This window comes from Clarias gariepinus, chromosome 15 (assembly GCF_024256425.1).
Source record: "Clarias gariepinus isolate MV-2021 ecotype Netherlands chromosome 15, CGAR_prim_01v2, whole genome shotgun sequence".
In the NCBI taxonomy this organism is placed as follows: Eukaryota; Metazoa; Chordata; class Actinopteri; order Siluriformes; family Clariidae; genus Clarias; species Clarias gariepinus.
This window is the reverse complement of record NC_071114.1, coordinates 23,491,918-23,509,121: the sequence shown is the minus strand read 5'-3', so window position 1 is coordinate 23,509,121 and position 17,204 is coordinate 23,491,918. Positions and strand designations below refer to the sequence as shown.

The window sequence follows — 17,204 nt, the reverse complement described above, 5'->3', positions numbered from 1 at the left end:
ACCTTGCTCCAAGCCACTTATACATATCTGGGCCACTAAAGACGTTTCAGGGAGGCCGGTGTTTTAGAAATAAAACGGCTCCGTCATACTGAGAGACTTTTTTATCTTGATGACGTCCAGGCACTAGTGAAACACTAATGTTGCAGGAAATTATGTAGAGAAAAAGTGTTCGTCTCAAATGTCGTTTCAGAACTTTGTTCTGCTTTTTTACACAATCAAAAGTCCTGGTTTGACTTGAACAACCCTTTCCACTATTAGAGTAGGCTTGGTGTTTAATACCAAGTGTCTGCGTCTAGTGTCACGTGTACCACATACGTCGGAAACACCCTGCATAAATCGCTTTCAAAACAATGATGGGTGAACTGAGTGTTGAGGTGCTCCCCATGCATATTCACATCATACACATTAAATGCAGCGCTCTTCAGAGTGCTTGTTGCTTTCCAAGTTCATCGCTATTCCTTATTGAACAGCCATTTAACTGAGCTGCATTTAAATCCTGGCTTTGCTTTCTAGCATTGGCTCCAGGAAGCATTCTCCAGTTAACTCGACAGGAAATGAATGCATCTTTTAAGCATGAAAAACAAAAGGAGATGAGCGAGTACTAATGTGTAAGGAGGCGGAGTTTCCATGGAATCATTTCATATCAGAGGGTTGCATAACGAGGACTAAAGTCCAACATGTTACTGAGAACACAAAATGATGTTCCTACCAAAGAAAAAGAGAGTTTTGACAATCAGCAATGGTTTAGAAGTAAAACGGACGTGTAAATGTGCACACAAACCCACACACACCCCTATGTGTTACAGAGATCATCACACAACATGGCTACCAGCAGGAGCAGTGTACTTTTAAACCCTTCACACACTTAAATCTGACCAAACAGGTGCAGCTTCTCTCCTGCAACACTCACACACTTTATTTTCCATCTCTGGTATGACTAAAGTGTTCTCGCAGCAGAGCATAGCATTCCAGCTGATTCTCTCCACCACACTGATTCACAAATAGCTCATGACAGTAAGAATGCTAATAGCAGATCTGGAAAGCAAATTGGTGAAAAGCTGGAGATCAAAAAAAAAAAAAAGGCTGAGAAAGTCAGAATTGCTGGAAAGCTAGCTGGAGCACGACCACAGAATCAAACACTCAAACACTACTTTAGACTGAGTCAAAGCCTTAATGATTCGACGAAGTCATTTCCATGTGTTAGGTTGATAGTTCCAGTGGAATCTGAGAAGAAACGAGCAACCAGTTACAAACGATGAGAGAATTTCTTTACAGTTCTTAAACCATCGGTGGTTCCTCTGAGATCAGTGCCTTTCATGATTGATTAAATCACTTTCTTTAAATATTTGGAATATTAGCTTTACTCTAGTCATAGGTTTCAGGAGCTGATCCTGGCAACGCTAGACATGAGGAAGAAATACGCCCACCATGAACACTAGTGGCGCTAGGGTTTAAAGCTCAGAATTTGGATCGTATTACAGTTTTAGGTCATGGATTGGATCCTTTTTGAAAAAAAAAAAAAAAAATTCCATCAACAACTTGTAGAACTTAAAACAAGGGATTTTTACCTGTGGTCTTAAATAAAAACAATGGATAATTAAAATGTCAATTGAATTATTCAATACTTGTAATCGTTGTAAGAGTGAAACATGAGTTTTCTCTTCGAAGATCTGGACATATTTTTTATGATTTTCAAATAATTTTTTATTTGTAAAGTAGGAAGAAAGGACAGTACTGATGTTATTCCTTTAAATAACAGTGAATTACAAAAAAAAAAAATCAGTAATCATCTGGACCCTATCATTTTGATAAAACATTAAGCTACATTTAGTGAAATAAAGCAGGCGCATTTGTTTTGTAAATGAATTACAGTACTATTTCTAGTACATATCTTATTATTAGAGCTGTTTTAATCACAACGGGCAGAGATTCAATACTGCATAGGGGGATTTTGTTAGTGTGATCTGGCAACACTCATTATGGAGAAAAAGCTTGAGCAAGTAAAACATATTTAGTGTGTGCAAAAATTTCCGTAACCAAAAACACAAAGTGTGCGTGTGTTTTTCCCCCCTCAGGAATGAGGCAATAGAACGGCATGCAGCGACAGTGAAATTTTATTATCCACAATGATAGTTACACTTTGCATAGGTTCACACGCATACCGAACCATTGAAAGAAATCTGCACGATTCATGCATCAACTTCGTTCTAGTACACCACTGACAAAGACTCATTAATGAATCATTAACATCTGGTAACTGCTGGTAAAAAAAAATAACCAATTAAAAACAAATTAACTAATAATATTTGTTTTGGATAATAATTCTCCGTAGCTTACATATCTAATCATTTATACACCCCAAGAGGGTGCAGTTGCAGATCAAATTTTTAAATGATGACGGTATTGACGTTCCGGAGAATAAACACCCAATCAGAATGTCCAGCTGTGCAAAGTTGAGCAAGCAGTGTTGCCAGATTGGGCGGTTTTCCGGTAACTGGGATACATTTTATCATCTTTGGATGGGAAAATGTGTCTTGGGGAAATAATAAATTTTAGGCAAATTTTAGTCAAAGAAGCATGCATAAATAGTTGAGCTCCAAATATATAAGGATCATAAATCAACTAAGGTTCGTTACACTACAGATCATAATTGTTTTAGTATTTCTCTGTTTGGGTATAATTCATTTGTCTTGCATAACAAATTTATTGGTATTGTGCAGCTATTAAAAATTTATGTCTTGTCACTATAAAGAATCAATGATCGATTATTTATTCTTAATTTGTTTACCAATCAGTAAAAAACAAATGTTAAAATTTGCAACCCTAAATCACGCACACTGGATTCTCTGGAAATTTAATACAGACTGTGGGTCGAGCTCAGGATCAAGTGGTGTAGGCGATGGCAAAGCTACCTGCTGCGACGCCCGCCGTCACCAGTCATTAAAATTTAATCCGTCTCAAGTGGAAACTGTTTTGCTGTTTACCTTTCAAACTCGAGCACCGGGACAAAACGTTCTGTGAGAGACGTAGGAACAACACTTCGGCCCATGTGGTTATACATGCTGCTCCACTCACAACCAAAGTGCATTATTTTCATATTACAGCTCGATATGGAGTGTTTTATTCCACATACACCACAGCAAGTTGCCACCAATTACAGCGTTTTGCTTATTATTAAATGCCATGAATGGACGTATCTGTTTTCGATCCAGAATCAATTGACGGTTTTAAGTTTTTTTTTTTTTTTATATTAAATGCTTGAGAAAAAAAAAAGTTCTTTAAAGGTATATCACAGCTTTTAAAGAAAATACAAACTGCTTGCATCTTCGGCAAATTCCTTGCAAAATACTCTCCTTTTGCAAGAGTATTCTTCTTCTTTTTCTTCTATAGAGCTGATGAGCAGCCGGGTAACACAGTCTCTGACTGTTGAGCTGTTTCACCACCAGGTACACAATCAGACCACAAAAAATTATTCCCTGCACGCGGCTCTTCTTATGTGCAAATCACAAGTGGGGCAAACATTTACGCTCGTACCAGAGTTACAAATGAACTGATGTAACATTTTTGTTAAACACACAGGAGTGTGTAAGTTTTGACCTTACTCTAGTTTTTTTTTTTTTAAATTACACTGATATTGAAATGACTCAGCATTTTTTCTTGCAGTTTCAACATAAATATCTTAAAACTGAGTATTTTGTGTGTGTCAGTGTCACCGTGTGTAGCAGGTATAGGGTACGAGCACAGGGTACGAGCACACCAACTTCAAAACTTGTCAAAACTCATACCACAACAGGAGAGTAACCTACTTAATTTTAAGCAACCGGATCATCATTGAGTTGTATTTATGGATTAATGTTGATAGTTGCCACGAGCGACTAGCAATGAGCTCTCAGTTTTACCCTTGCCGTTTAAACAGGATCGTTAATAGAAATCTGAGCGCACAGAGCAGCATCAGCGGGCGGGTCAAGAGACCTGCACCTCGGCAGTCAGGCAAACTTTACACTTCGGTAAAAAAAAAAAAAAAAAAAAAAAAAAAGGCAGAGATGCTCTCATGCACAACAGTTTCGCTGCGTGTTTGCTTCATGCTTAAATACCTTTGTTTGCGTGCAAATTACAGAACCTTGCACCTCACCGATGTTTAATGGCCATGCCTGCCATCCTGCTCTCTATTAAATTTTTTACAACTATATTAAGTTTCTGATTTGTTTTCTGATTCATTTTAAAGTCTGACATATTGATTTCAATGTCCTTTTTTTATCTATTATTGACAGCATACAAAAAAACATTTTTGCAAAAAATTCAATTATATGCATGAAATAAAACACTATCTATTAAATAGCCTTCACATTTTCTCCAAGACTGCACAAGGTTACGGGACTTTCTCTACTTAACTGGAGAGCTTTTTGGTATAAATAAAATCCAACCGAAAATCAAAATTTAGCAGGAAGCCCGAAGGTAATCATGTTCTTCCTCAGAGAGGTGAGCTTTTTAACTGGGGAAAAAAATGAAATAAACGCTGCACAGGAACCGTTAGTGGGAATAAAGCAGCGCAGATGCACATGATCGTCTAGTGCCGCTACGACTGACAAGTCCTGAGTCCTGAATCCTAAAAACCTCCAGATACACATGGCTGTAGTGGGATTCAAACTTAGGATCTTTGAATGATAAAGTAAATACATTTCCTTTGCATCACTCCAGAATGCAAGATCATCATGGAATCAGTAAAATCACCAGTTGCTAATCAAGCTGAAAACCAGATGCGTCCAGAGGCTGATCGATCTCTGTATCTCTATGATGTCGACGCATGATGTCAGACCAACATCAGTATCAGCGTTGATGCATACCCCATAAACAAACAAACAAACAAACAAACAAAAATAAATAAATCCCTCCTTTCAGTGCTCCTTCAGACGCTCCGCCCCACAAACTCACAGACACATCTTAGCAAACCAGTCACACGCACTACTAGGGGGGGAAAAAACCAGTTACGTGGTGTAATTCATTTGTGTAGCGCCAGACTTACTGGAAAAATAGATTTTTAAAATTTTTTTATTTATGCATGTTAGCGTTTCATGTTGTAAAATGTTGCCATTCCTCTACAATCCTACAGGTGGAGCTCTAACCTATTTACACATTGGGAGGCAGCACAGCATCCTGTGTGGAATGAGGAAATTATTTGGCAAGTTTTTTTTTTTTTTTTTTTTAAGAATTGTAACAAAAAATGAAGGAAAAAAAAAAATCGGGATATTCATAAAGTTTTAACACTAACAGGATCGCAAAAACTAATCGAATCGCAACCTAGATATTGTGATAATATTGTATCAGGTGATCCCTGGTGATTCCCATCCCTAAATAAAAAATATAGACTAGAAAGATTGAATTTTTTTTTTTTTATGGCCTGACCTTTAAAAATTTTTAACATTCCTGAAATAGATACAGCACCTACTGTACGGCTAAATAAGTGTCTGGAACAATTAGTCAGGAAAAATGTGGCACCATACAATCCGGTAATGAGTATATGTTTGCACACATGGGGATCGAAAATAAACACAAGTGAAAGAGAGAGAGAGCGAGAAACCTGTTGGAGCAGGCACACACACCCACAAAGGTGAAAAACAAACTTGTGCTGAGGCTGGAACGCTCATTAGAAGAGCAGGGTGTTAGTCACGCCTGGGGCAACAGGGCTGTACGTATCACACCGCTCTGACACCGGCAGCTTACATCACCGCACCATGATTCAAACCCACATGCATAACCCTGCCTGCAAATACAGTGCTCATACAGCACAACTCATCTGACATGCTTAACAAAACCACTGTCTCGTACAGCTGTGTCTACATGAGTGTGTGCGCTCACTTTTATTCTTTCTGCCAAGTTCAGTTCATTAGTATACTTTTCATTGCCTTGACTTTTTTTTTCACATTACTGACACTTTAACCTTTTTAGATATAACACCCTTATCTAATATTAAACATAAAGAAGATCCTGGATACTAAACATAGAGATCTCCAGACCAACAGTCGTTTTTTTTCTCCCTGTGGTTTTTCTCAAATACACAATATCAGCTGCATGATGTATTGCTAGAAATGAAAGAACAATGTGACAGGATGACGCAATTCAGTTCAACACAAAGAAGAGTTACTGTTTGCACCCTGATGTGGATTATTTTCCTAGATCAGAGCATCCTGAAGTGGGACTTTTTGTTTTTTTTATTAAATAACCTTTAATCTTTGATTACAGCACACGATGTGTTGTCCAGTTTATGTGTGAAAATGATTTCTCATGCTCCCAGAATCACTCTTGCGAATTTTAGCCCAAGAAAATGCTTCTTCCATCAGGGAAAAAAAAAATCCAAAGTAGTGATACAGTCAGGTCATCAGCTGACATCATTTTATTGACATTTTGTTCTGATTAAGACAGTGAAGAGACAAGCGAGGTTCTACGGATTCGAGACTGAAAAAAAGACAGGAGGCAGACTTGGAGGTAGCAGAGATGAAGATGTTGAGGATGGATGGATAGGATCAAGAGTCCATCAGAGGGACAACCCATGTTAGATGTTTTGGAGATAAAGTCAGAGAGGCCAGATTGAGGTGGTTTGGACATGTTCAGAGGAGAGATGGTGAATAGATCTGTAGAAGGATGCTGAGGTTGGAACTACCAGGCAGAAGGTCTGAAGGAAGATTTACGGATGCAGTGAGAGAGGACATTAAGTAAGTTGGTGTGAGAGAAGAGGATACAGAGGATAGGGTTAGATGGAGGGAGATGATTCGCTGTGGTGATCCCTGAATGGGAACAGCCGAAAGACAAAGAAGAAGCATCTCACTAGAAATATAGAAATCTTACTTCCACTATTAAACGTGGCTATGGATTTTACTGTTGGTTTTTAACCATGCAACTTCACCAAGTGTTTAAGTGATCTCCATTCAAATTTATTTATTTTTTTTATGACCACATTCCTCCTATGAAGTTGACGGTTCAGCACTCTCATTCCAGGTTTTGATAAGTTCTCCTCCAATTTCCTACAATGTCCTTAGTTGCTTTCTTTTAATAATTATACCCTACTCAAATGGGAACTTTTTTGTAGGAAGCCAGCATATATCATAAATGTTTATGTAAAAAAAATTAAAATAAGTTAAATAAATCTTTTTTGGAGTCGATACATTAATTAAACAAGATACATAACTGAACTGATTTTCTTTTTTATTCTCAATACATCAATATAATTCTATGACTTGTTTGTTTTTGACTGAGAAAGAAATCACATTCAAAATTTGCGCAAATTAAACGACTGACATTAAGCCACGGACACCTAAGACTTTTTGTTAACCAAATGTCACCAAGACTGGAACCGTCCTACTGCTTATGTGATGTCACACTGGAAGAGTGAAGCACTATGTCTCTCCGTGTTCGACGGTGGAGAGGGGATGTCGTGACTCCTGCCAACGCTGGTTTAGCTCTCGTCTTCCTGCCACAGACTGGGACACTGGTACGCGATCATTCGGCGCTAACGCGAAAGCTTTTCTCGTGCCACTCAGGACCTGTTTTTTGTGAGAATGTGCAAATGTAAATCTTGCGACATGTCGACTTTCGTTCAGCAAGTGCTAATGACTATTTCAGCAAGGCCTGATTGAAGGTTTAAGTCTCACAGGATGCGCGTGGGTTTAAACGATGTCGCTGCTGTGTGATTCCCGAATTGGACTCAGCTTCCTCTCCTGCATCACTCGTCCCCTCTCTCTGTCTCTTACTGAAGGGGGAAAGACCTGCTCAGAAAACGCTCACCAGACTCTCTCCGTCTCTGTTATGTCTGGGCCAGACCACTGTATCATTGACAAATTTTCCAGTAATCTTTGTAACCCCGTTGCCTTTTATTCCTACATATACTGTACTCTGGTGTATCTCATAACTGATTATCGGCACAAACATACGTACTCGAGAGAAAGACGGGATGAGGGGGAGAGTGTGAGCGAGAGAGGCAGTGCAATACAGGAGGATGAGTCACCACAGAGACCAACTTGTAAATCCCAGCTTCTTCTGCTTTTAATCCTGTGCTGCAGATTCAATCCTAGAACTCCCTGAGAAAATCTACACGCCTTGATCTCACTGATCAGACGGACGCGCCGATGATGCTCCGGCCCTCTTAGTACATGATGTCTTTTAGTCATCACAGCACGACAACATTAACGACTACAAAGGCAGCTTTATCGCAGTTTGGCAACAATAATAACAACCATTACTACACTACGAAGAACTTGCAGCTCTCAGAAGGAACAGATGCCTTCATCGCTTCTGAGTTACGACTGATTGACTTCTTTTTGTTATCACACATAATGAGAAAATCGAAGGTACCACCCAACCCTGTGAGAACAAACTGATCTTGTGGGCGAGCGAGCACGGTGTTAAAATTTGCTTGCCTTCTGAAGACGCAATCTCATATCTCCAGTGCAGTGCACACGCAGCCTTGTTAAAAGGCACGAGGAACTCGATGGCTAAGAGAACAAATCACACACACACAAACAAAAGAAGAAAGCAGCCGAATGAGGAAATGCATAGCAGCCTTTTCCTCCCCGTCATCACCATCGCTCTGGAATTTGTCAGGTTTAAAAAAAGAAAAAAGGGGGAGAAAAAAAAAGTCGCACCAAATCAAGCCGTGAGTGAGATGGATGAAAAAATCGAGGAGCAAACAAATCTAATTGTTTGAGCTACTCAGGCTCAGCGATGCACAAGAATTACAAAGCGGGGCTACACATCATTAAATCAGAGTCGATAAATGTTTTGGTCTTTACTTCTGGAGATCGTGTGTAAATCATATAGAACTCTGGACTCCACTTATGCCAACAGACAAACACTTTTACATAAGACTAAATCCTTGCTACAGAGCACTAACTCAACATCTTGGAATGCTACGAAGTTATATTATCTCCAAACTGAGGACGCACTAATCTGACAGAGTAGCGTGATCAGACGTGAAAAACTGTTTCTGGATCAGTGTGAAGCTGAAACGTTTAGATCCTGACCTCTGGCACCTTTTATGTCACAAACACACAGAATACGCGTAAGAATGGGACACTGAAAACGTAGTACAAAGATGTCACTCCTGTAACATCACACAGACGTCACTTAATGTCACACAGATGTCATTTGTAAGCTTGATGAAAACTCTAAATAAAAATGAAAATCAGCTAGCGTGGACAGGAATTCACTTTAGATGCATTAAGGAATTAAAGCAATTACATTGACTGGGTGAATGTCGGAAAGCAAGAAAAGCGGCGGTGGTGTTTGGAATTGTCATGCAAAATATAAACAACTTATTCCTAATAATTAAATAAATAAAAAAATCTCTTATAAAAACAGAGGTGCACTTAAATATCCTTACACTCAGAGTGAAGCTCAAACAGAAAGGAAATACATGATCCTGATTGATTAGTAGTACTTCTCAACATACGACCCACTAAAACAATAAAACCTTAATTAAACAAACCAAGAGATGTGTTTTTGTGGGTTTCAAAGCACATACACAAGCAGATAAGTTTGGCATCCTATAATACATTAACTATCCAAGGTTCGACAGCAAACCATAAATCCACCACTACTATAACTATTTGGATCAGTGTGTCATTAAACCTTGCTAAATATTAACCTACACATAACATAACAAATCTATATATATTTTAACAATGGCGCTTTAGCTGTCTAATCTGTGTACGTGCGTGATTGTCTTGCGTTTTGATGATTAGATAACAAGGATATATAAATATTTTTTATCATCTTCTCACAATTCCAAAATATGGATGCCATATTAAGCCCTTGTTCATACAAATGCCATCATAAAGAAGGTAATAAAGGCCGTGGATTTTAACTGGAAGACCCTTTTGGAGAGAGGATGCAGAAGAATCTGGTGAATCTGGAATGCATTCATGTGGTGGTGGAGGAGTTTTGGACCGTCAGCCAAGTCAGCCATAATTGGACTCTCTATTAAACATGCTGTAAGAATGTTTTGTAAGGTTACTTGTCTGTTGTAGACTTTCCACAGAGTCCGATTCGCTTCGACTGACATCATTAATCATGTATACTTTTAGATCATGTCATCAGGTTCAACTGGACAGCACTGTACACTTGGCTCGCATCACATAGGAGGATCATGTGGAGCTTGGGGACATGTTTATGAGTAAATGAGCATGATAACTGACACCAGAATCAGTATTGGTGTCTCCCTATTAGATATACAATCCTGATCCTGGAGATCCTCTTGCACATTTGGCATGCACTGACAGACATACACCTGTAGCACTGCAAAGACATTCTGTAGGCAGTTTTGATTTTGCTGAAGCATAGGTTTTTAATCATGGTCGTGTACTGCACAGATCATCACGTTTAGTGCATGCAAAATCTCTGTGTATGTGTGTGTGTGTGTGTGTGTGTGTGTGTGTGTGTGTCATCTCAGCTCTCACGACAAGTTACACAGCAAGGCCTAACCTGCATCTCAACCATGCATATTTAAAAAAACAGAGCAGTTTTTGGCAGTCAGATGACAGACAATCAGGTTTGCAAATGCAAACTCCAGTGCTGCGTCTCCTGACGTCATTGCCCAGACTAACGCTAGCGTGAGAGAAAAGTGCCGCTGAGTGCACGGGCAAAAACAAGCAAGGGTTTATTGCGACAATTTAAAAAAAATCCCCCGAAAATTAAATATCCACGTGAATTACCTGCAATTCGGCTCGCTCTACATCCCACTGAGCCCTCTCCACCTCGAAGCGGGCCCATTCGTGCTGCAGAAAGTGCAGGATCCCCGGGATGTTATACTGCGCCCTGACCGCCTCTCCGCCTCCGTCTCCCGGCTGCTGCGCTGCTTTCGCTCCGCCGGCCAAAGCCGAGTTATTATTATTGTTAAAAAACACACCGGGGCCCGCCTGCTCGTCCATGGCCAGGCCGGGAAGGGAGATCCGTTCGCCCAGATTGGCACGACAACTCCGTCTGATGGCTTCTCTCTTTCCCTGTGTCTCTCACTCTACTTTACAATATCCGCTTTCAGAGAGGAAAAACAAGCTACCGATAGAGACAGCTCTCTCTACTGGGCAACTCAAAACCAGTAGTCCGTTGGCTAACTTACAAAAAGCTCCGTGAGCCCTACAGACGCGCACTTCCTACAGTATGTGACAGCCCCAATCTTCCGCCTTACGTAGTGCACAAGCCGTCCAACAGAGACTTGTATTAGGATTGGGCCGTCGTTCTATAGCGTAGGCCGCGAGCCCACGCCCCCAAACAGAAGCGTAGAGCGCGCGCAGCTCGCGCTCGCTGTCAACATACTCCGCTCTGATTGGCTGTGATAAATCACTTCGATCCTAAACATCCAATCGAAGGTCAATGCACTTGTTTGTACGGCGAAGCGCGCGCTTTGCATGATGGGACATGATGCTGTTGGGCTTTCAAATTCAGACGTATTTTTTACTAGTCATAATTAAACGCTTTTAGGATGTGTAATTTATTATTTATAAACAACTATTAATAATAGTTAAAAAAATCTTGAATGAGCATTTTCATTTTCAATCAATTAAGCATTTTGTATTGGTAGCAATGGTTGTAGTTGATAAATAATAAGTTACACACACACACACCAAAAAGTGGTTAATTTTGTTTGTGTGTGTGTCATTTCATCTCTCATCATAAGTTACACAGCAAGGCCTAAACTGCAAATATATACCACACACACACACACACACACACACAGATTAGCCATAACATTATATATTGGGTAGATACCCTCTTCGCCACCACAAGTGATGAGCTCTGTGTGTTCTGGATCCTTTCTATCACAACCAGCATTGACTTTTTCATCAATTTGATCTAGATTAGTGCTTTTATAGCATCAGACTTACAGGGTCCAGCCTTTGCTCCCAATGTGCATCAGTAATCCTTTTCTTCTTTGGGTTACTTTTTGTAGGTCCTGACCACTGCAGACCGGGTACATCCCACAAGAGCTGTAGTTTTTGCAGTTGCTATGACCCAGTCCTTTCGCCATCGCAATTTAGCCCTTGTTAAAGTCACTCAAATCCTTATGCTTGCCCATTTCTTTTTGCTTCCAACACATCAAGTTAAAAAAAAAAAAAAACAGGTTTACCTGCTGACTAATATATCCCACCCACTTCAAGCCGCCATTGTAATAAGATTTTGAAAATGTGGCTACTGTAAGAAGGGCCAAATCATAATGCCTAAAATCTCCTGGCACAGGCTTCAGGCCACCGTGACCCTATATATGCACAGAAAAAGAATATATATGGGCACATATACACATTACGGGCAATTTTGGGCAATTAGGGCAATTAACCTAAGACAGTGGGAGGAAACTGGAGTACCTAGAGGAAACTCCCAGAAAGATCCCAGAGGATGTTTATGGATGTGGTGAGGGAGGACATGCAGGAGATCATAGTGACTACAAGGTAGTCAGAGTTAGATGGAGACACACGGACCTCAACAAGAAAATAAGAAAAAGTGATACCTGTGTCGCTGTGGGTTCTTACATGGACTAATTTGTGTTTCTTAAGGTCCAATTATGTAACTGTAATCATTTCAACTACATCATGATACATACTTAAATTCTTACTAAAAGATGAACGATTCTACTTTAGTCAGGGATTCATTTAGATCCGCACTTTACTGACATTCTTAATAGTAGAACCCAAACGACCTGGAACAAACGTGCACTTTATTACTGAGAGTAAAGCTTCACCTCGCATCTCTTCCTTGCATTAGAATGAGACTTTTCTCTTCTTATTCTGGTCTTTCTCAGGTTCTGCAGTCTGATGAAGCAGGAGGCTCTGGGGGAATGGGGAAGGCTGGCTCAGGCGCAGCTACGTCACCTGACGGCCGCTATTTAATTGGCGTTAGGTGCGTTTCAGGGCTAATCAGTGTGACTGCGCGCGGATTAGAGGCCGTGGGAACCCGGCGCGGAAAAGTCGGAAAACACCAGGCATGGCTCCGTTTGAGAAAGTCCAGCACCCCAAGCCTTTCAAACAGAGGAAGAGCTTCGGTAACCCACTTTTAGTACTTGTTAAAGCGCATCCCGGGCCTGTTCTCTCTTTCTGACTCGTTTCATCTTGTTTGTTTGTTTGTTTGTTTGTTTGTTTATTGGGTGACGAGCAGCAACACGAAAGCAGGAGGTCGCCGGAATCAGGAGCAAGTTCCCAACCAAAGTGCCGGTAAGGTCGTGCTGACACTGTGGACCTTTTTTCATACGCATGTTTTATTTACTTATTTTTATTTAGCTTTTAATATATAAAGTTTTAGGCGTCTTCATGTAAAGGATGCATAGTTAAGAGATCCTCTTTCGTGCCATGATGGTGTCACTGCACAGTCTTTGCTGCTGGTGGTAACAGGTGGTCAGATTCCCCCCCCCCTTTTTTCGAGTCACCCGTGTACATCTTGAGTTAGCCTTTAGAGTAAAGCTTTAAGCTGCACCTTAAAATCATGCATCTAATTCCACTTGGTGGTACGTCATCAATAACAAATACAATTTTGTAGTGCAATAGCAGGAGCAAGGCATACAATTTCTTGACATAGTGAATTGTGCAAGTCAATATTATAAAACAGATTTAAGTAGTTTTCAAGGAATATCCGATTCAGATTTGTGCATTTTTTTTTTTCCATGTAGGCAAAAAAGTTGATTTGGCTGTTTAGTTTTAATGCAGTATTAGTATGTACTGTGTGTATATACATACACACACTTGTGCTCATGGTGTATGTGTATAAAACACAATCTTTGTGGACTAAAATGGATTTTCCAGAGTGATTTGAAAATCTACACGTCCACAAATAGAGGCCTAGATGTTTGCTTGTTTAGTCCCCACAACCACTACCTTCCTCTCCTTGATTGTTTCTAAAATGTAAACCTTACACCTGTGTACATGCATACAGTACTTGCACTTGTCTTGATGTCCTAAGTTGAATAGGTGCTTATTTTGCAAGTAAATATGTTTAGATTTTTTTTTTTTTTCCCCTTTTAGGTTTGTACATGTTCAGATTCGGCTTTAGATCACACTCGTGAATCCTACAATGGAAAGTGTTTGAGCTACTAATATGAAAATGTTTATGGATTACTTTTAAGGGTTGTTCATGTTCAGGTCCAATACAAATATATTTTGAATTAATATAAATTGTATAAAACTTCAATATTTTGGGATGATGCATACAGAATTCACCTGCCCCTTACAAAGTAGTTTACAGAAAGCATTTATTTTGTGTTGGTATGTCTAAAATGCATGCTGTAGCTTAAGCACTGTGTTTTTGTAGGTGATTATAGAACGATATCATCGTGAAAAATATCTTCCGCTGTTGGACAAAACCAAGTTTCTTGTTCCCCAAGAGCTCACCATGACTCAGTTCGTCACCATCATCAGGTGCGTTCTTTTATTTCTTTGGTAAGCTGTTTTTTTTTTTTTTTTTTTTTTTTTTTTTTTAAATGAGATTTATTCAACCTTGCAGTCTTTCAAATGCTTGTAACCTTGAATCTGTTGGAAAATTATAAAGCTCCAGTCACCCATAGCAGCTTTGGTTTTGTGCCAGTGCTTATGATTAAGGACCTGAGGAATTTGAGTTGGATAAAGGACAGGGATGGATTTTGGTGTTTCTGTGGGAGTGAGTAAGTGAGGCTTGTCCCTTTTTACGGAATATGGAAAATGTTCAGATTTTAATTTTTTTAAGTAGATGTTTCATAAAAGATTTGAACAAGGAAGGCAAAACAGTTAAAGGTTTCTGAGCAGCACCAAAATTTGGCCGTACCATGTACAATATGGTTGTCATTCTCGTTTCAATGGTCTAATGCTAAATAAAAATATTAAAGCATTTAATTTATTAAAATTATTTTTATTTTATAATTGTAAGTGAATGGCATTTAAATGTCAGAACTGCCCCCCCCCCCCAAAAAAAAAGAGCAGCACAAAGTTGTTATACATAGCTATATCATTTAAGTCGTGTATAAAAGAGCCGTTCATCTTCAGTTTGGTGTTTATTTAAAAAAATTAATTGTAATGACAAAGAAAATCTTGTATACACCATATCCTTAATGGATAAGTCTGTAGATGATCTCCAGTTATCCTTATGTAACTATTAATCACACAAACCCTCGCTGATAATTCTCATATCCCTTAGTCACTATTTTCATATAACAAGCCATATTCCTTAGCATGCATCATTTGATAATCACTCATTATGTACTTGATGGAGCAGTGTCTGCTCAATTGAACTTTGTCCAACAAGCCCTTAGTGGAAAAGTGAACTGGGTCAATATAACTGTACATTTCAACGAGGCAATAAATATTAAACAACAAAAAAAACTTGGTTATGTCACTATTATGCCTTATGATGCAAAAAAAAAAGGGTACAAGCAGGAGAAACAAAACTCCTCTGATTTCAAATTTCTCTGATTTGAATTTCTTTTGACTCTTGACTGGAGTGCTTGACGTGCTTCTCTTCTCCTTGTCAGAAACCGGATGACTCTTATGCCCAGCCAGGCTTTCTACCTTCTCATCAACAACGCTGGAATCGCCAGCATGTCTCTCACTATGGCACAGGTGTACAAGGACCACAAGGATGAGGATGGATTTCTTTATATGACCTATGCCTCTCAAGAAATGTTTGGACACTGTGAAAGTGTGCATCAGCTCTCAAGACGATAATTGGAAATGTTGCATGGGGGTGTGGGGGGTGTTTAAAAACTGTTGGTGAACCACTATTTAAAAATGCTTGTATATAATAATGATATTTGTATAGTTTTAAAAATTCTGCATTTTGCGTGTATGCACGCGTCATGGGAATGTGTGTTTTAATTAAGGAAGTAATAAATTGTTGTTCTTGTGTTGGCCACTAGAGTGTAGATTTGTCAAACTGAACCTTCAACCTCATGGCATTTCTCCCAAACCCAGTGAGGATTTGTATTTTGGTGTTTTGAACATTTCCACCAACCCCTCATTGAATTTTTATTTTATTTTTGTACAGGAACCTCTGTCTAATCAACCAGTGCAGTTTAATTGCTCTTTTGATTCAGTTAATTGAACTGATGAGCCAGTCTTTGGTTTAGAATCAATATGCACATTTGAGATAAAATTACAAATGTTAAATGGTTCAAGATAAATTAATTAAAATAATTACAGCCTTGGTAGGTAATATAAACCACTTACATTTTGTAAGATTATGGCATCTTCTATTGAGTTTGTTAGCACGTTTAAACAAATTTGCAGTGTTTTTAATGCTTGATAGATTTTTTTTTTTTTTTTTTTTTTTTGTAGTCTTAAGTTACCTTCAGTAAATGTTAGTAATTTAGCTTGAAGCCATCAGAATAGTACAGTATACACAGAAGTTAGCCAGGGCTGGGGTAAGTCGATGCTTATAGGAAAATGGTTACAATGCACTGTACTGCTTTATTTTAGCACATTTTTTTTAATAGTTAAATGTAATAAAAAAAAAAACACAGCTGAAGACATTTGAAAGTCTGTATAAAAGGAGACCACAACTTAAGAATACCAACCTTTCTGTTAATGGCTCTAAAATGCAGGTAAGCTGAAAATATAGACAGACTTGCATGTGTATAAGTAAGAAATATGTTCAGTTGATTTACAATCGGAATAATAAGTACGAGAGAATTGTCTTTTTTTTTTTTTCCTTAAATGATCGTCAATTTTGAGAATTTAATTCTCACCCTTTTATGTTTATTGAACTAAATAGTTAATTGCATGCTGTGGTGTCTCAAGCATAGCCAATCTCCAGATTTTGTTGACACTTCAAATTAATTTGGATGCATAAATTAATGCATCAGTGTTAGTTGGAAGTATGTCTATCCTACATGTTCCCGTGTAGCCTGATGGTAATATATCAAATTGTGACTTTTTGATTGTGCAGAATGACAAGTTATGAGACTAAAAACTACCTTATATTCTTTATATAATTCCCTGATACACTAATTCATTTATTCCAGTGTTTCACTAGTGATTGTACTCAATCAAGGTGTAAAGTTTTCTCAGTACCCTGGGGCCATGATTAGATGGCCTCCTTCACATATTTAATGCTCCCATGAAATCCTCTAATGGCCTAAACATGTGGAATTGGCTTGTAAAAAAGTCTGGACACGACTTCTTTAGAGAAACACTGTACAGACAGACATATTAGTGCTTCTAAAATTACTGTGCAAATCCATATTATGGCAAGAAACACTTTAA

General features: G+C 38.8%; 2 protein-coding genes across 2 annotated transcripts in view; one reads left to right on the top strand and one right to left on the bottom strand.

Annotated features, from left to right (window-relative positions):
• strn (striatin, calmodulin binding protein) overlaps positions 1-11,044 on the bottom strand; it is a 55,947-nt gene extending 44,903 nt beyond the window's left edge. The window contains exon 1 of the mRNA XM_053513143.1: positions 10,704-11,044. Within this exon, the coding sequence (XP_053369118.1) occupies positions 10,704-10,919 (216 nt within the window). The 5' untranslated portion in view covers positions 10,920-11,044. The remainder of the gene's footprint in view (positions 1-10,703) is intronic.
• A 1,852-nt stretch (positions 11,045-12,896) lies between these two features.
• On the top strand, positions 12,897-15,855 carry map1lc3c (microtubule-associated protein 1 light chain 3 gamma). The gene is made up of 4 exons (XM_053513523.1): positions 12,897-13,024; positions 13,138-13,193; positions 14,284-14,390; positions 15,476-15,855. The coding sequence occupies exons 1-4, from the start codon at positions 12,967-12,969 to the stop codon at positions 15,666-15,668; spliced, it is 414 nt and encodes a 137-aa protein (XP_053369498.1). The 5' UTR covers positions 12,897-12,966; the 3' UTR covers positions 15,669-15,855.
• The last annotated feature ends 1,349 nt before the right edge of the window (positions 15,856-17,204 follow it).

Excerpts from the sequence above, each read along its gene's own strand:
- map1lc3c (XM_053513523.1), top strand. The coding sequence starts at position 12,967 with ATGGCTCCGTTTGAGAAAGTCCAGCACCCCAAGCCTTTCAAACAGAGG. Across the intron at positions 13,194-14,283 it reads AGTTCCCAACCAAAGTGCCG|GTGATTATAGAACGATATCA; the intron begins GTAAGGTCGTGC and ends GTGTTTTTGTAG. Across the intron at positions 14,391-15,475 it reads CAGTTCGTCACCATCATCAG|AAACCGGATGACTCTTATGC; the intron begins GTGCGTTCTTTT and ends TCTCCTTGTCAG.